Source organism: Pristis pectinata, chromosome 2, assembly GCF_009764475.1.
Source record: "Pristis pectinata isolate sPriPec2 chromosome 2, sPriPec2.1.pri, whole genome shotgun sequence".
NCBI classification, from domain to species: domain Eukaryota; kingdom Metazoa; phylum Chordata; class Chondrichthyes; order Rhinopristiformes; family Pristidae; genus Pristis; species Pristis pectinata.
The window spans coordinates 141,766,253-141,786,297 of record NC_067406.1 but is presented as its reverse complement, the minus strand read 5'-3'; the positions used below and the strand labels follow the sequence as shown (position 1 = coordinate 141,786,297).

At 43.3% G+C, this 20,045-nt stretch overlaps 1 protein-coding gene across 1 annotated transcript in view; it reads right to left on the bottom strand.

Annotated features, from left to right (window-relative positions):
* Nucleotides 1–7,914, bottom strand: part of mttp (microsomal triglyceride transfer protein) — a 50,716-nt gene extending 42,802 nt beyond the window's left edge. The window contains exons 1-3 of the mRNA XM_052010262.1: nucleotides 7,694–7,914; nucleotides 3,414–3,601; nucleotides 852–995 (exon numbers count right to left, since the gene is read on the bottom strand). Of these exons, the coding sequence (XP_051866222.1) occupies nucleotides 852–995; nucleotides 3,414–3,601; nucleotides 7,694–7,769 (408 nt within the window). The 5' untranslated portion in view covers nucleotides 7,770–7,914. The remainder of the gene's footprint in view (nucleotides 1–851; nucleotides 996–3,413; nucleotides 3,602–7,693) is intronic.
* Nucleotides 7,915–20,045: the final 12,131 nt, after the last annotated feature.

Here is a 20,045-nt window from a genome sequence, read left to right as displayed (position 1 = left end):
TGCTACTCTCTCAGGCAGTGTGTTCACCGCTCTCTGGGTGATAAAGGTCCCCCTCAGAACCCCTTTAAATCTCTTACTCCTTACCCTGTGTCCTCCACTCTGATAAGAAGAAAGGTTTACCCTGTCTATACCCAGTTTTATACACCTCAATCATGTCCCCTCTTAACCTCCTCTGCTCCAGGGAAAACAGATGGAGACTCTCCAGTCTCCCTGAAAGAAAACGCCAGTCACCTTGGAGATAAGTCCTCTCACTACAGAAAATAATTATTCAGTAATAAACTTGGCCCATGGTTGAGTGATGAAAACTAGGGGCTGGCAAGAGCCAGAAATACTACATCAGTCTTAATAGAATGCAGTAAAGCATATAATGGATATAAAACCTATCAGGCCTCCTCCCACGGACACCTCCCAGCATGCACATGCAGGCATCTCCCAGTCCCCACCCAGCTAATAGGATTCACCTGCTGCTCATTCCAGACTCATCACCTGCAGCCTATTTAGCCCCAGTTCTCATCCACAGTCCTTGTTCACTCATTGAACCAATTGGTCTCAACCAGTTGCTCCTAGCTTTGCTCTTTCTGCCTAACATTACCTCATTGTCTGCAGTGGTTAGTTTCTGTTCTCTCCTGTTTTGGGGACCCTTGTGGCTTGTCATTTTACAGTCTATTATTAAAGTCTTCATTCACTGCTAAATCATCTCTGCTGCTCTGCTTTTGGGTCAAGCGTCCTCTACGGCTGTGACAAAATGTTGCTAATTCAGACCACGAAGAGGATGATTAGATTCTTGCCTACACTTGAGGAACCATCTCCCCAGGTATATCAGCTCAGGGTGATCCCAAAAGTGATGGTACCTTCCCATTGATCCAATGGACAAGGACTGGATTCTTCAAGGCTGCCAGGTTGCTTTTCCCCAGGATTTCTTCTCCGCTGGTGCCTTTAAAGATGTTTTTGTCATCTGTCCGTTCATTCACATTTTCGAACTTGATGTCAGTTACCTGGGAAAAGAGGCTTTACATCAATTAAATGGAAGAAGGCAAGGGAAGATAAGTCACCTGTGGTCCCCAGCAGTAGCACCAACAACCTAAGCTCCCTCACGTCTGGTTCCTTCAGAGAGCAGTTGTCTTATGAGGATAGGTTGAGTGAGCTAAGGCTTTTCTCTTTGGCGGGAAGGAAGATAAGAGGTGACTTGATAAAGGTGTACAAGATAAGAGGCATAGATCAAGTGGACAGTCAGATTTTTTCCCAGGGTGACAATGGCTAACACAAGGGGAATATAATTTTAAGGTGATTGGAGGAAGGTATAAGGGGGATGTCAGGGGTAAGTTTTTTTACACACAGAGCGGTAGGTGCGTGGAACGCATTGCTGGCAGAGGTTGTGGGGGCAGATACATTAGGGACATCTAAGAGACTCTTAGATAGACACATGAATGATAGAGAAATGGGGGGCTATGTGGGAGGGAAGGGTTAGATAGATCTTAGAGCGGGATAAAATGTCGGCACAATATTGTGGGCCGAAGGGCCTGTACTGTGCTGTAGTGTTCTATGATACACCTGCACGCATCATCCTAAGAGACTCAAAGCAATCATCTCTTCTAAGCTGACAGCACTGGGAACCCAAGATCAAAATAATCCACCAAACCTTTGCTCCTGCTGTTGTTGGTTGAAAGCATTGGAGGAAACAGATTCAGTTGGCCCTTTGTAAAAGAAACTGGGTTTGCCTTGAGTAAATATATTTGGGCCATGGGGAAAGAGTAGCAAGTGCAATAAAACGGCTAGGCATTCCAAAAAAACTAGGTGATAGGTGGAAAGTATAATAATTTCTTTAATTCCAAGATTAAATTTTTACAACTTTGAAGTACTTTTTTTGTTCATTTGCAAGATATTGCACACAATATATACTCTTGATTCCCTTGCATTTCTGGGAAGTTATTTGTGTGAAGACAGAATCAAAGTATTTGTTTGATGCAGTGGCATTTCTTTATTCCCAATTATAAATTTCTGACTGTGAGGGACTTGCATTTGTCTTCAGTAATGGTTTTCTTTTCGCACATTTAGAAGCTTTTACCTTGCAATTAAAAAGAGGTATAAAGGTACTGAAAGCCAGTAAGTCTTCAGGGCCTAATTCCAGAGGACTAAAAGAGGTAACTATGAAAGGAAATTAGTTAATGCATTGGTTATCATCTTCCAAAACTCTATAGATTATGGAACTGTTCCTGCAGATTGGATGGTGGCAAATGTAACATCACGGTTTAAAAAAGACTAAAATAAGGAACTACAGACCAGTTAGCTGAACATCAGTGGTAGGAAAGATGCTGAGTATATTTTAAGGGATGTGATAACAGGACACTGAGAAAATATCAGTGGGATCAGACACAGACAAGATAGATTTATGAGAGGGACATCCTGTTTGACAAACATATTGAATTTTTTTAGATGTAATTGATAGATAATGGAGAACCAGTGGATATGGCATATTTGGATTTTCAGAAAGCCTTTGATAAAATTCTGCATAGAAGTTAATGTGTAAAATTAAAGCACATGGGATTGGGGGTTGTACACTGGCATGGATAGAAAATTGGTTGATAGGTTCAAAACAAAGCAGGAATAAATAGATCTTACTCAGATTGGCAGACAGTGAGTAGTGGGGTACAGCAGGGAATAATATTTAGGTCCCAGCTAATCAAAATATACGTGAACAATTTGGATGAGCAAATAAAATGTAAAATTCTAAGTTTAATTGCAGCAAGCAATTAAGAAATGGTATGTTGACTTTCATCGCAAGATATGTTGAGTACAGGAACAAAGACGTCCTGCTATAATAATACAGGGCCTTGGAGAGCACACTCCTGGATTTGCTCCCTACCTAAGAAATTGGAATTGGTTTATTATTGTCACTTGTACAGTGAAAAACTTGTCTTGCATACTGTTCATATAGATCAATTCATGACACAGTGTATTGAAGTAGTACAAGGTAAAACAATACAGAATGCAGAGTAAAGTGTCACAGAAAAGGTACAGTGCAGGCAGATAATAAAGGTCATAACAAGGTAGATTGTGAGGTCATGAGTCCATCTTATCGTACTAGGGAACCATTCAATAGTCTTATAACAGCGGGATAGAAGCTGTCCTTGAGCCTGGTGGTACGTGCTTTCAGGCTTTTGTATCTTCTGCCCGATGGGAGAGGGGAGAAGAGAGAATGTCCCAGGTGGGTGGGGAAATTATACTTTTGCAACAGAAAGAGCTCAGCAAAGGTTAAAAAAGTGAAACGAGTTTGGATTACAATATTCTTCACTCTCTCTCACAGCTGCCATCTCCCCTATCCAAAGCCAATAAAAGAACTGGCGCATCAGACTGAATGGACTCCTTCAGAAGACTTTGATTAAAATGGTTACCAGTGAACGAAACAAACATACCGCTATTCGAATAAGTTGGTCGTCTTCATTGCTTGAGTTTCTCCACAGCAAGTCAACGTTGACGTTGGACACAATTTTAAATCCTACACTCTCTTCAATTGCTCCTCCTCCTCTGTCTAACTGGAGTTCCACGGTGTAACTGTATTTGTGTGTCTTCCCTCTGCTAAACCTTGGCCCACCTCGCCGCACTGATTAAAAAAGAAGAAATTAAATTATACTGGATGATGGGATTCATAGCAGTACTGAAAGGGTAGCAGAAGCAAATTCAACAGTAAGGGGAACTGCATATCTTTAAGGAAAACAAAATTGGAAGAATTCACTAAAAGTTGATTAAGTTGGTGGGAGAGAAGTGCCTTGCGTTGTGGGTGTATGGGTTGTTGGTGGGGGGGGGGGTGGTGGGGGAATGAGTAAAATTTGATTGCTTAGATCTTTCAGCAGAGTTGGCACAAGCACAATGGCCTGTCTGGACAAAGGAACACAAGTTAATGAAATCAGGGAGTTCTTTATACAAAGTGATCAGTGCATGGAGGTCAACGCTAAAATTGTTTTGTTAGGAGAGCACCAAAGTCTGTCCGGAAGGAGCTTCCTCTTTCTTATTGATCTGTTAACCAGAATAACAATTTATACAAATTTGCCAACTGGATTCAGATTCAAGCATCAAAGAATTAATTTCATTAAAAGTTGCTGCATTGTCACTGAGATACAAAATAAAAACACTTATCAGCATACTCATGACTTTGGGTACAGGACTGGTCTTACACTGATGCAATGTGAAACTCATTCTTTCTATACTCTGACCTGACCACCAATGACCTGCTGGTTCCAGCATCTGCAGACCTTTGTCTCCTACACGCTGATCTACACTGGCTCCGGATTACCAACACCTTGAACTTAAAACTCTCACCCTTATTTTCAAACCCCTCCTACCCTCTGCAGTATCCTCCAGCTCTACAACCCTTTGCACTAATGTGACTCTGGCCTCCTGTGTACCTTGGTTTTAAATCCCTCCCCCACTGGTGGCACTGCCTTCAACAGCCTGGGTCCAAACTGTTAGGATATGTTCCCTTAAAACACTTGGTCACTTTATCTCTCCTAAAGACCCTACCTCTTTGACCGAGCTTTGGGTCAACTGCTCTAATTTCCTATGTGATTTGGTGTTACACTTGTTCAAGAGTGCTTTTGGAAAACATCTTTGGAAGTATTATTATGTTGAAGATGCCATAATGTTGCAAGTTGTTATATTTGGGGCCTCCTCCAGTAACTTACAGAAATTCTGTTGATGAATCCATGCCTCAGAACTACACTGCCAGTGTGGAAGATGTTAAATTTCCATACCCACCTACAGACTCCACAACAAAATCCCCAGAGCATTTCTACCTACTGATAACTGAGCGAATCTGTTGTTTCATGTGGAATACCATGCCTGTGATACTGTGAAGTACCTATTCATTCAAATAAAACTGATTGTATTTAAAGCTAAAGTCTTCAGAATGGAACAATTGCCCATTCAGCTGCTTATCAGAATGTCACCTTGTCACATACCATAAAACTTAGGTGCAAGGGTCAAACTTTTACACAAGGTTAAAATCTTGGAGTGAAATTTAACAGTACAGACTCAGAATTACATTTACAAATCCACTTTTCAATGGACAAGTTGAAGTACAATGTTGAGACCTCCCTCTTGTGATTGAGGCTTACATACTGCTTTAGTTTTCTGCAACATGTAACATGGAAAGGTTCAAAATTACTTTGAACAAAAAAAATTAAATTCAAAATAAATCAGAGCTATCTCTCTCGGTCCAACCTCATCCCACCAATGAACCATTTAAGGTAGGAGGGCATACTTCATTTAATAAATTCAATAGAGAATTTGGCAGAAATGTTTTTCCCAGTGACAGAGATGATGGGGTGAAATGAAGCTCAGTAGGAGGCTTGCATGGAACACAAATATCAGCACTAGGTACGTGGGCCAAATGGATTACTTCTTTGTATAAAATGATTTTTCCAGCCCATGACTGAAATAAACCTGTAAATAATGCTCTGATCAAAGGCAAAGATTTGAAATTTGGTAAAATATGATAGACCGTGGGTCTGCGCTTCTTCAGCCCCACATCTACCATGAAGCCAACCTTCCCCCAAACATTACAATGCGCAAAACAACAGAACGCTGAAAGAACTCAGTGGGTCTAGCAGTGTCTGTGGAGGCAAAAGGTGTTTTGGGTCAGGACCCAAAGGGAAGAGGAACGATTTCTAGTGTATAGCAGTACAACGGAGGGATAGGGCAAAGGCTGGCAGGTGAATAATGGAAGCAAGTTGGGAGGGGATGATGGGCAGATGGGACCAGGTGGGGGAGAGGGAGGGGGAGGGGATGGGAAAGGTAACAAAGGGAGAAGAGAGCCAGTGGGACAGGTGAGTGAAGAACACTGAGGGAGAGGGTTGCCTGAAATTGGAATATTCAACGTTCATACCATTGGGTTGTAAGCTACCATGCACACACTGGGTTTGTAATTTCAGTCTAGCTGCTTGTATTGCGAGGGAGTGTGAGGGTGGAGGATGGATGATTAGAGCAGCACTGACAAGAAGCCGACCATGTTCTGTAGGGGGAGAATACAGAGGAGAATGGCAAATAGTCCCAACAATGCACCTAAATGTGGCTGCATTGGCACCAGCAGTGGTAGACATCTAACTGAGCTCTGTGAAAGCAAAGAAAATTACTTCTTCATTAATGATTGTAGTATCTGCAAAAATGTGCATCCTGCATTTTCAACTTGCAGTAAAGCTGCGAGCAAACCCCACACCAAGTTGTGGCAAACTGGAATGTGCCCTCTAAAAGAATGGTGGTAGTAGATTCTGGAGAGCTGAGTATATAAAAATGAGAAAAAGATTGTTGGGATATAAGGATAGAGCAAAGGAATGGGACTAAGTGTATAGCACGTTCAAAGAGAAATGATAGGCATGATGGGCTGAATGGCTTCATTCTCTGCGTCGCGATGTAATGATTCTAAGGTCTGTTGAATCCAATTTTACAAGGTGCGCAAACCACATCTCCGATGTTTGTTTCTTACTCATACTGACGCAGTGTTTACGTTAGAATGGTTTAAACATGAGACCATTGTTAAAGAAGGGAATGCCAGCAATGAAAATAGTTTGGTTTTAACAAATTTATTAAGTATGTTTTACAATGGGTATGAGCACAGGAAAGGACATGACCAGGGTCTACATTTCATTACCAATACACCTCAACTGGCCAGTCCATTAAATATCTGTTCAGTCCTTCCACAAGTGTTTCCACAGTATCTGCTTGCACAAGCTGTTCATTCCTAAATTCGTTATCTTCTATGTAATGCATCTAAATCCAAACACCACATGCATCGAGACTTTTCTAAATTCAAGTTTATCCCCTTACTCTAGAGACTGTGGCCGTTGTTAGCAGGTTTGTAGAGTTCAATTCATTTACTTTCAAGAATCTTTTCCATTTAAATAATCGAGCCTTATCTTACCCAGAACCATCCCAGTCTGATATACTTAAACCTTTTCTCCAGCTCAGTTTTATACCAGGTATTAAATTAGTCATTTTCCTAGAAACTTCTCAGAAGCCTGGAAAACCTAACTGGCATAAAAACAACCTGACCAAATTTAACACACTGCAATCTGATGTAAATTAAAATTAGACCAAAATAAATCATTGCCTTAAATGCTCACTGATTGCTGTAGCCTCAGGTTAGAAGGAAAATAAATTAAAAACATAATGAAGACCATTCATCCCATGTAGGACCTTCACAGATATTATGTAAAAGAACAAAGAACTTACAGTTTGAAACAACCTATTTGGTCCAATTAGTCCATGCCAATTTACATGCCCAGATCTCCCACCCCTTAACCCCACAATTACCATATTCTTTTATTCTCTCCTCTGTCATGAGTTTATCCAGAAATACATCTTTGCTGCTTTCAACAACCATTCATGTGGGAGTGAGTCCACATTCTCAGCAATCTCCAGGTAGAGACATTTCAGAAATTCCCTGGTTGATTTATTGACCTCTTTCACTCCTGTCTCAACACCAAATTACTTTTCAATTCTTCCAAACTATAGATGGACGTAAAAAGAGAGAAATACTAAAGAGAGCCAGAAAATCATGCGATTTAAATAAATAAATAATTGTTTGGTCAACTTGCCACCTTAATTATTGAAGGCAATTCAAGAATACACAGTTACATTCAGAACAAGTGCTGAGGACATGCAAAGAACCTTGTCATCAGCATGATCTGTGCGTACTTACTTTCGGCAGAGTTCGAAGAGTAAGAGGCAATTAGGGTCAACAGCACCCAAAGTATAGACATCTTTCGACACACCATCGCCTAGTCAACAGGAATGATTGGAATTTTCAGCTTTAAAGAACCACAAAGATATAAAGAGGGGGAGAGAAGGAGAGGTGGGTCTGGAGAAGAAAGCTGCTAGATGTAAAGTGTGTGAAGGTAGGTTTAACATTTATCTAGATAGAAGAGAGGTCAGATTCCAAACTCCACACAGTGGCTCTGAATGCCTGGGTTAAATATTAAACAGTTGTGATTTTACACTAATCCTGACAGAGAAATCAGCTGGGACAAAAAACCCAGATAAACGGAACATGATGCCACACAGCCACTCCAGGGGATTTTTTTTATACAAGTCTTCCGGAGTCTTTTTTTGTCTAGTTCTAAATAAAGGGAAAATCAACAATCAGGAAGTCTGAAAATTACTGACATCAATTCCCTCTCAATCCTTCTCCCTGGAATCTTTGTAACTGAACAAGATTATTAACAAATTTAGATGCATATCTGACCTCAAGATGTGGTTTTAATCACATATCTGCACCCTCACTAAGACTCTCTTTTCCACTTTCATAATGTTGTCCAACACCACTCCTTCCTTAGCTCATCCACCACTAAAGCCTTCACCCATCTTTATGTTACTTCTAGACATGACTTACTTTCACCTCTGCCAATGTGACGTCAACAAGGTCTGCTGCTAAAGTCTTAACTTGTAGCATGTCCTGTTAACCTATCAGTTCTGACTTTACTGATCTACAGTATTTGACTCTGCCACACAAGAAGATAGATATCTAAAAGCTTGGTCAAAGGAGCGGATTTTAAGAGGTATCATCACGGAGGAAAGGTTTAGGAAGAGATCAGCAGTGCTTAAGACTTCAACAGCTTGTTGGTTTAGTGGGACATGGGCCAAGAGTGGGCAAATGGGACTAGCTTTGATGGGCCTCTTGGTCAGCATGGACTAGTTGGACTGAAGGGCCTGTTTCCGTGCTGTATGACTCTATGACTCCATAACTGAATGTATTGCAGTATTTAAACACCAGGACTTTCAAGAGACCAGGATTGAAAAAAACACAGAGATCTTATAAGATGTACAAGTAGGCCTTTTGTCTTCTTGTGCCTGTAACCATTCAATAAGATCATAGGTTTTTTTTAATCTCAGCCTCACTTTCCTGAATTAACTAGTTTCAAAGACTCTCTGCCCTCTAGGTGAATCCCCCTATTTTAAGGTTCTGTATTCTCTATAGTTTAGAAGAATGAGGCAAGATCTCATCGAAACTTACAAAATTCTTCAAAGGCCTGACAGGCTAAATGCAGGGAAGATGCTTCTGCTGGCTGAAGAGTCTAGAATAAAGATGCACAGTTTCAGAATGAGGGGTAGGCCACTTGAGACTTGAGATGAGGATCAATTTCTCTACTCACAGAGTGATGAATCTTACTAACAAACAATCTGCTGGAGGAATTCAGTGGGTCGAGCAACATCTGTGGGAGGAAAGGAATTGTCGATGTTTTGACTACACCTCTCGCTGCCCTGATGAAGCAGCCAGCATAATCAAAGACCCCTCCCACCCCAGACATTCTCTCTTCTCCCCTCTCCCATCTGGCAGAAGATACAAAAGCCTGAAAGCAAGGAACACCAGGTTTAAGGACAGCTTCTATCCTACTGTTATTACTATTGAACACTTATACGATGAGATGGACTCTTGACTTCACAATCTACCTTGTTATGACCTTGCACCTTATTGTCTGCCTGCAATGCACTTCCCTGTAGCTGTGACATTTTACTCTGTATTCTGTTATTGTTTTTTCCCTGTACTATCTCAATGCACTGTGTAATGAATTGGCCTGTACGAGCGGTATGCAAGACAAGTTTTTCACTGTACCTCAGTACACATGACAATAATAAACCAGTACTAATACCACGGTGAAACTGGCAGCCTGTGTTCTCAAGAGACGATGGTGTCTGATTACTGCAACAAGAGGTCCCTCAAGGTTGATGACAAATTGCTTCCATTCCAGTTCTACAGTTCTGAGGCGGCTAAACAGAAGGTGGGATGTGCCATAGGTAGGCACGAGGTGCCTGACCAGGACATGGATAGACTATTTGGGAGGTTCTGTGCTCCTTCTATTGTTTTTGCATGGCCTTCATGTATTCCGGAAAATACCCGAAGTGCTTGATGCTGGAAAATACCCGAAGTCCTTCTCATTTCAAACAGTCTTGTATCAGGAAGTCCTAACAGTCAGTGAAGATATTACATTTTAAAAAGGATATTAGGTCATCCATTTTTCCACAGATGGCTATGGGGCTGTGCGGGCACACTGGGGGTGCTGTGGGGAATTGTGTCGTCAGATTCTGCCCTTGTTAAGGTATGGGATGATATGGGAAGGGATGGCAGAAGAACGGGGTTGAAAAAAAAATTAGCTATGATTGAACGGTGGAGCAGACCTGTTGGGCTGAATGGCCTAATTCTGCTCCTATGTCTTTTGGCATTTGAGACATGGAAAATGATCCACATTTTTTGGGAATCAGAAAAGAAAATGTGAGAGATCTCAGCAGGTTAGGCAGCATCTACAGAAGGAAAAAGTGTCAATTTTACAGGACTTTTCATCAAAGGGTCTGATCTGGACTTTTATTGTCTGGGAGCTAAGCTGTACCATCGGGAGTATCTACAGGAGGCGCTGCCTCAAGAAGGCAACATCCATCGTCAAAGATCCCCACCATCTGGGCCGTGCCTTCTTCTCACAGCTACCATTGGGCAGGAGGCACAGAAGCCTTAAGTCTCACACCACAAGGTTCAGGAACAGCTACTTCCCTTCAACCATTCAGTTCTTGAGCGAACTGGCACAACCCTAATCACTACCTCTGTTTAGCAACACTATGACCACTTTGATCACTTTGCACCAAAATGGACTTCGTTTTTTTTCTGATTGTGTTCTTTCTTGTAAAATTTGTGCATAATTTATATTTATGTTTTTTTTTGTGAATATGATGCCATGTGCCTGTGATGCTGCTGCAAGTAAGTTTTTCATTGCATCTGTACTTGTGCAGATGACGATAAACTTGACTTTGACTTTGACAACTGAGGCAATTTGATAGACAACTTTACTCTTACAGATCTCATTGACAGATCCATTCTTTTGTATAAAATTAAAAACAGAAAATGTTGGAAACATTGTCTGAGATGTTAACTTGGCTTCTCTCTCCACAGATGCTGACTGACCTGCTGAGGGTTTCCAGCATTTCCTGTTTTTATATCAGACTCCCAGTATTTGCAGTTCTGGATTTCCATTCTGTTCAATAACTCAGTAAACGAGTTGGAGCTTGGCCTCCAAGTTTGCTTGAACGCACCTTAATGAGCTCGGAATCACCTTGGATACCAGAGCTGAGGCAATGAAGGCTGACGGGGTCCCATTTATCCTACTGATTGGTTCCATTCAAGTGAGGACCCTGTGGAGGTGAGGTGCAGTATTGCTGCAAAGAAGATTTAGTCAAGTATTGGAATGATGACATTGCCTTGTTTGACTGCATTGTGCACTAGGATTGGATTGTGGTACACCAGCTGGATAAAATCAAGGCTTGCCTGTCACTGTATAGTAGACGTGGAATACTAGACAAATTTCAGAAGGATTCTCTAAACTCTCTCTCAATTGGCAGCTAAAGGCTTTTGCAGGTTCAAAAAAGGCTGCTCTGTGCCTCTTCCTTGGACTTGTTGTGCAGTGAAGATCACATCCATTGTACCTCTTGATAAATGCAATCTGCATCAGAAGGCACTATCTCAGACATATTATGGAACCTGAACATCTTCAGTCCCTTGTGTCTACGTTATGGAATATGACTGAATACTGTTCAGTTGCTTGAATGAATGCAGCCCTGACAGCACACAAGAAGCCTAACACCATCCTGAGCAAAGCAGCCCGCTTGATACACTTCCCATTCACCTTGCTGCACATTCATGCCCTCCACCACCGGTGCATCCACGGCAGCAGTGTGAACCATCTACCAAATACACTGCAGTCGGTCACTGAGGCTACTCCAGCAGCACTTCCCAAACCCATAACTTCTGCCACCCAAAAGGACAACAGCCACATGGGAACACTGCCACATGTGGGTACTCTACCAAATTACATACACCATTCGAAATACACCGTGCATATCCAGCACTGGTAACGCTTCGTGTTCCTGCTTCTTTCCCTCCAGTGGCCGTCTCCAACCTTCACCCTCCCCTCCCCCCACCTCGCTCCATCCGTTTTTTCCTTCCTCCTCCCCCTCTCTGTCAGCCTCCATCTTTCATTCACCTGCCACTGTCTCCCAACTCCACCCCTGCTCCCCTCCCCTACCTGGCACTACCTGCCTGCCATCTTACACCCCCCCTCAGTCCACCAATCGCCTCGGACTCCTTTCTCACCGCTCCCCCTCTCCTCTCTATGCTGACCATCTCGCCGCTCCACTCTCTGTCCCGATGCAGAGTTTCAACCTGAAACGTCAACGATTCCTTTCCTCTCACAGGTGCTGCTTGACCCGCTGAGTTCCTGCAGCAGATGGTTTGCTGCTACATACACTATTCTGACTTAGAAGTCCTTGTTGTTGGGTCTAAATCCTGAAACTTGCTATCCCAAAATATTGGAAATATCTTCACCAGATTGACAGCAGTGGTTGAAAGGGGCAGCACACTACAACCTCTCAGGACAATTAGGGATGAGTAAAACATGTTGGCAACAAGGCACTCATCCCGTGAGAGAATAAAGATAAAATCTCATATAGCATGGTTCAATTAAAATGTTCAATTAGCTTTTTTTAAAATGTCTATTTAATGAAAAATGCTAAAACTCTTATGTCCATGCTTTTCCTACCTCTCTGCACAGAGGTTTTTGAATCAGTAAGTCATTGATTGACACTGGGTTGTGATCCATTTGTTAGGCCATTGCATTGGAGTTCCAGAATATTCCAGAACTATCTTGGAGTAACCAAAGAAGTACAAGGACAGCATCAGCAGGAGCATCTTCTCATAGCTCAGCGTCTAAACAAGAGGTTTCAACTCCTCAAGCTGTGACTTGAGAAACAAATTTCAAAATATAACAATGCAGAACCATCATATAAAAATACAATAAACTCGACTTTGACTTTGATTAGTCTCACCAGGGCACGACAAACGGAGGAAGACGTGTCCTCTTGAACTCAAAATCTGTAAAGTTTTCAGCTTATTTATTCAATTCCCTTTCAAAAATTCTTACTAAATCTGTTTTTACCATCCTTGTGGGCAACATATTTGAAGACGCAACAACGTGCTGCAGAATCAGAAATCTTATCTTATCATCGACTGTTTATTTCCCTCCATGGATGCTGCCTGACCTGCTGAGTTCCTCCAGCACTTTTAGTGTATTGCTCCAGATTCCAGCATCGGCAGAATTTCTTGTGTCTCCATCTTATCTCCCCTCTGGTTCTTTTGCCATTCACTTTAGATCTGGAGCTACCAACAATCTGTTGGAGGAACTCAGGGAGTCGAGCAGCATCTGTGGGAAGAAAGAAATTGTCGACGTTTCAGGTCAAAACCCTGCATTAGAATGCATATTCAAAAACCCCTCCCACGCCAGACATTCTCTCTTCTCCCCCCTCCCATCGGGCAGAAGATACAAAAGCCTGAAAGCACGTCCCACCAGGCTCAAGGACAGCTTCTATCCCATTGTTATAAGACAATTGAACAGACCTCTTGTACGATAAGATGGACTCTTGACCTCACCATCTACCTTGTTATGACCTTGCACCTTATTCTCTGCCTGCACTGCACTTTCTCTGTAACTGTAACACTTTATTCTGCATTCTGTTATTGTTTTCCCTTGTACTACCTCAATGCACTGACGTGATGAAATGATCTGTATGGACGGCATGCAAAACAAAGTTTTTCACTGTACCTCAGTACATGTGACAATGATAAACCAACTTACCAACCAATTTACCAAGTCTCGTGCCTCTCCACTTTAAATCTGTATCTTCTGGTTCCCGACCTCCTCCACTGGAAACAACTCCTGTTTATTCATTTAATCAAACCCTCGAGTTTTCAAAGTCTGTTATATCTCCAGTTCTCAGTGATCTGAAAGGTATAAAATTTAAATGTAATGTAAGCCTGAGGTCTCACCATTTTTTTGATACCAGTTCCAACCTGATCATCTATTAGTGTAGTAAGCTGAAACATGCTGACAAGAGACTGCAGATGCTGCTTTGATTTCAAGAGCAGTCACTTTCACCTACAACTCAGCTGTTCCGTCCATGTGGGCTATATTGGGATTTGGAGTTGTGTTGGGAAACAAATTGTATTCTTTGGTAACCTGAGCAGACTTTACGTACTGATGCAAAGGAGGGCGTTACCAGGATAAACAGTCCAGATGAAGGGCTCGGACCGAAATGTTGACTGTCCATTTCCCTCCATAGATGCTGCCTGACCTGCTGAGTTCCTCCAGCGCTTTGTGTGTTGCCGTGAGATGTAATTGTTGGTTTGAATGAGCACATTTGGATTTTGTGTTGGGGTGCCTTGTTCAGAAGCTTTGCTGCACCAGTGTTTTGCCAGGACAACAGAAATTTGTTGGTAGGTTTGAAGCTGCAGTTCTTACAGGACTGAAACTCGTTAGGCACTCTAGAACAAGTTAGGGCCAAGGACTGGCCTTTCAAGTGTACACAAATGTTTCATGGTTTTATAGTTTAATCTCTTCCAAACAATCTTTCCTGATTCTCATGTCTTTTGATTGTTGGAGTTTTTTTAAAAAAGGTAACTTTATTTACTTTTTCTTTTTTGTCCCTTAACTCCCTTATAACTCATCTACCTCTCCTTTCTTTCTGAACATAATTTAGAATTCGATTGAGAATTCCAACCTACAATTCAAACTTTGTGAGACTTGTTAAGGAGTCTTCAAACTGATTAAGGTAGCGCTAGGTTGGCACCTCATTTTATTCCTGCTTCTGCTTCTAGCATGTCCTTTTGCATTGTTCACTAAACCAGGGTTGATCCCCTGACTTGATTGTAACAGTAAAACGAGGGATCTGATGGGGCATAGTTTACTGACTGGGGATTGCTTTAATTTCAGGCAGTTTATTCAGCAATCTAGTGAAACAGTGTTGCTCCATATATGCAGTTTGTATCAACTGTTGCAAGATCCACTCAAATCAATCTGCTGTAACCAGGCCATTGAGTAGAGAGAAATCATTAAATGTGAGTTTCCATCTAACTTTTGATATAACTCCCTGTACTCTGCCAGACCTTTTGCAGAATTTGCAAACCACTTATGTTTCCTTTGTCATAGTGACCAAGGTTTTGCATGACTTTTTGAGCCACAGGATCAAGGGACTGGCAAATGCATCGCGCTATAGAGTAGGCTGTATTTCTTTCGAAGTCGTGTAATGATTCTTACCATACGGTGCCATTGTCAGAAGTGATTCCAATAGAGTTCAGAGTGTTCGGCCATCATCTTCTGAAATATCCATAATAGCCTGTGTCATTTCAGTGGTGATGCCTGTGTAATTCTAATCTTCCAAGGAGTGTACTGACAAATTTCCAGCTGACATAGCTAAGGTACTCAACACAAAGAATTTTCTCCGATAATATGTCTGTTAATTTATCAAAAAGGGAATTGGAGGTGTGCTGATATTATCAGTTAACTGCTGCTTGAAGTGTGAGCCTGAAACTTGAGTTAAGCAGTTACTGTGTATTTTCATTTGATGCCTTTCTTCTAACTCGGCCGCTGTGTTTAGCAGTGTTTGCTATACATCATTTCTTGAGTCACTGGTCGTCTGATGTTGTATCTAACCAATCAGAAATGACTCCAAAGGATGGTATGGCTGATCCATACCAAAGGACGGTATGGATCGACAGAAGGCATACAGCGGGTTGAAGCTTCTGTCCATCCCTACGCTTGGCAACCTTTACGTCGAGGCGTTGTTTCATCCACTGTGACAGATGCAAGCCATTTACTTAGGTTGGGCTCTGATATCTCTTCCCTCCCAGACACATTTCTGTACTGTGGCCATTTGTCCATTGGCGTTTGCTTTCACTCATTAACTCCATTTCCCACTGCAAGTCACTGGTGCAATGATGTTACACCAAATCTGCTTCCCCCTGCCAAATCTGGCACGGCACCAATAATTCCTTTCATAAACTGTACTTCCTTCATTCTTAGCTGTTTTTTACGTTGAGTTATTCTGAGGCTGTGATTAGAGAAGCATGACTTGGGGGTCACAAATTAAAGCAGTAAATGTAGGAGGAGCAACTGCAGCCACGTTGAGCTGCCCCTACGTGACCCCAGAGCTCCTGCAAACTCAGGTTTAGTTACAGAGCCTGGCCCCACACATTACCATGCCCCACCACTCACAGCTTCAATCAGGAACACCAAGGCCAAGTTCTCCAGACACTCCCTCACCCGAACCCCAGGTCATGTGGAGTTCACACAGCTTCGCCATAAACACTTGAAAGGTAATACTTTTACAACTTGCACAAACCAGCTTCAAAAATTGGAACAACCCAACAATGTTTATTTTCCATTGGACCATAAGATATAGGAGCAGAATTAGGCCATTCGGCCCATTGAGTCTGCGTCGTCATTCGATCATGGCTGATTTTTTAATCCCATTCTCCCACCTTCTCCCAGTGACCCTTAAGGCCTTACCAATCAGGAACCTATCAATCTCTGCCTTAAATACACCCAATGACTTGGCCTCCACAGCCCTCTGTGGCAACGAATTCCACAGATTCACTGCCCTCTGGTTTAAAAAATTCCTTCTCATCTCAGTTTTAAAGGGATATCCCTTTATCCTGAGGCTGTGCCTTTGGATCCTTGACTCTCCTACTGATAAGACAAGTTTTTCACTGTACCTCGGTACAAGTGACAATAATAAACCAATACCAATACCAATCCTGTCCACGTCCTCTCTATCCAGGCCTTTCAGTATCTGGTAGGTCCCATTCACTCAGCAGCCTTGTGCTTACTGACACCCACCAGTAGATTGGACAGGTTCACACCCAAATTGTTTTTCATACACAGCCAGAAAGAAAACAAGCAGTTTGGGTGTGGACCTGACCAATCGACTGATGAGCGTCAGTGCGCACAGGCTGCTGAGTGAATGGGACTGATTGTGGGTTAGGACACAGGCAGAAAGCTTTGGATAATCTCGAGTTTACAGAAGGGAAAACGAGAGCATTGGCTTTGAGTGTTTTGGAATAGTCAAGTCTAGTCAAAGTCAAAGTCAAGTTTATTGTCAGATGTACAAGTCCATGTGTGCACAGGTGCAATGAAAAACTTACCCGCAGCAGCATCACAGGCACATAGCATCATATAAGCAGCATTCACAAGAAAAACATAAATTAAACATAAATTATACACAATTTTTACAAGAAAGAACAGAATTAGAACAAGAAAAACAAAGTCCATTTCAGTGCAAAGTGGTCATAGTGTTGCTGATCTGTAGTGATTAGGGTTGTGCAGGTTGGTTCAAGAACTGATTGATTGAAGGGAAGTAGCTGTTCCTGAACCTGGAGGTGTGGGACTTCAGGCTTCTGTACCTCCTGCCTGATGGGAGCTGTGAGAAGATGGCACGGCCCAGATGGTGGGGATCTTTGATGATGGACGTTGCCTTCTTGAGGCAGCACCTCCTGTAGATACTCCCGATGGTGGGGAGGGATGTGCCTGTGCTGTATTGGGCTGAGTCCACTACTCTCTGCAGCTTCTTACATTCCTGCACATTTGAATTGCTGTACCAGACCTTGATGCAACCAGTCAAGATACTTTCAACAGTACATCTGGAGAAGTTTGTTGGAGTGTTCAGTGATAAGCAGAACCTCCCTAACCTAGGATAACAGAGGCGGGTTGAGGGTCTCAGCAGCAGTTGAACTGAGGCAGTAATGGATTGTCTCAATGATGGCACATATATGGTTTTATCTGGGAATGTAGATATGCACTGCTTACAGTTTTACAGCCTTATCCACAGCTCACCTTACACATTCCATACTTTAATTGCTGCACTCACGTTGACAATGTCTTTAACCGGCGAAACCCAAGAACTCCCCCCATGCATTTCTACACGCTTTAAGATTACCACTTGAGTCAATGGCACTTTTCTCACTTGATCTAATATCTTGACTGACAAATTTTGTTTGGTTATGCTCCTGTGAGGTCCCTTGGGAAGTTTTACAGTGTTAAATGCAGGCTGTCGTAAGCCCAGAAAATCTTCCCGTTTTATCACGAGCGACACTGTTTGAACTGCAGACTCTGTGGACCTCTGTCTCCCTCGTGTGGTTGGAAGCGTGTGACGGAATAAGAAATTCTTTGACTGAGGATGACCTGAAAATTGTTCCATGTCTCTTTTTTCCCCAGGAGAGTAGCGTTGCACGTTACCTTAATGCTGTTGATTAAAGCTACCTAAAGAGAAGGAACTTGAGTTGCAAGGCTCGTAGGATATCAATGCAGGACGTCCCGCTGAAGTTGTCAGTTTTAGCTCGACGTTCACTACTGGTGTGTTCCAAGTTCCCGCTGTTCTCAGTATGTAGCCCAGCAGGTGGGATCTTGACAGCCTACTCGTAAAGGAGCATGCCACAACACAAGCAGCCCTCTTCCTGCTACTCTTGTATTCACTCATTAGGATGTGCGTATCACCAGCAAATCCAGAAACTAACATCGTTGGCAATTGTCCTGAGGAGGTGGTGGGGGCTACCTTGGGAGAAAGTCTGATCAAAGTCCAGTGAGACTCGTCATACTCACTGCTTTAAAGGCGAAAATTGACGATGCTTTCTGACATAAAAACAGAGAATGCTGAAAGTATTCAGCAGGTCAAGTATCTGTCAAAAGAGAGAACATATCCACAGATACTGCCTGATCTCCTGTGTATTTCCAGCATTCCTGTTTTTATTTCATGCTCACTAGTGAATTTTTAGATTATTTAATGTATTTTCTTTCTGTAAACCTCACCGTGCACATTTAAAATGAAGAATGATTTAGCAGCACTTCAGTAGGCTGCAATTTAGGCTGCAAAATGAAAGGACATTTTTGCTTGTGTACTCTAAGCCTCTGCAGCAGAGTTTAATTTTAAGGCATCTTCGATCTCCTTGCCTTTGGAGCTTGATTTCACTCTATCAATCACAATATCCATACAGTCTATCAAAAATTGCCAATATCATATTTTACTAATGCTGTTTGCACTTCTAAGGCAAATGGTACCTTGGCCTTCAATGCAAGAGGATTTTGAGTACAGAAACAAAGGTGTCTTGTTACAGCTGTACAGGACCTTGGTCAGACCCCGTCTGGAGTCTTGTGTAGGCAAAGGGGTCTGCAGACGCTGGAATCTGGAACAACAGACAAAATGTTGGAGGAACTCAGCGGGTCAGGCAGCATCTGCGGGGGCAAATGGTCAGTCGACGTTTCGGGTTGAGATCCTGCACCTGGACTGGGACAGTCAACATTTCGAGTCAAGATCTTCATCTGGAGTTTTGTGTGCCCTTTTGGTCTCCTTATCTGAGGATGTTTTAGTCGTGGAGGGAGTGCAACATTTGAGGGAGAAGGGAATAATTTCACTTGATCAGGTAAAATGAAGAAGGGTTGGATCAGGCTTTTGTGGTTAGTTTCTAGCTATAATTTCTGGGATTTTGTTTGCACTCATGTAGTTCGTGTGTGAGGCTCCTGGGAATGAGTGTCCAGTATTCAAGGTACCGGTCAATGCTGCAGGAAGCAAGATACTTCATCTTTTAAACCTTATTCAACTAAATGTTCAGAAACTGGCCTTTCTGGGAGTGTCCCGCATCCAGTAAGAGGTCCCGGGACAGTTGCTGAGCGCTCGTCACCTCACTCTGACCCAGAGGACCCGGGTTACGGAGGCTCCGCCCCCGGTGGGCCCGAGTTACGGAGGCTCCTCCCTCGTGGGCCCGGGTTACGGAGGCTCCGCCCCCAGTGGGCGCGGGTTACGGAGGCTCCGCCCCCAGTGGGCGCGGGTTACGGCGGCTCCTCCCTCCTGGGCTCGGGTTACGGAGGCTCCGCCCCCGGTGGGCCCGGGTTACGGAGGCTCCGCCCCCGGTGGGCGCGGGTTACGGAGGCTCCTCCCTCATGGGCGCGGGTTACGGAGGCTCCGCCCCGGTGGGCGCGGGTTACGGAAGCTCCGCCCCCGGTGGGCGCGGGTTACGGAGGCTCCTCCCTCATGGGCGCGGGTTACGGAGGCTCCGCCCCCGGTGGGCGCGGGTTACGGAGGCTCCTCCCTCGTGGGCCCGGGTTACGGAAGCTCCGCCCCTCAGTGGGCGCGGGTTACGGAGGCTCCTCCCTCGTGGGCCCGGGTTACGGAGGCTCCGCCCCTCAGTG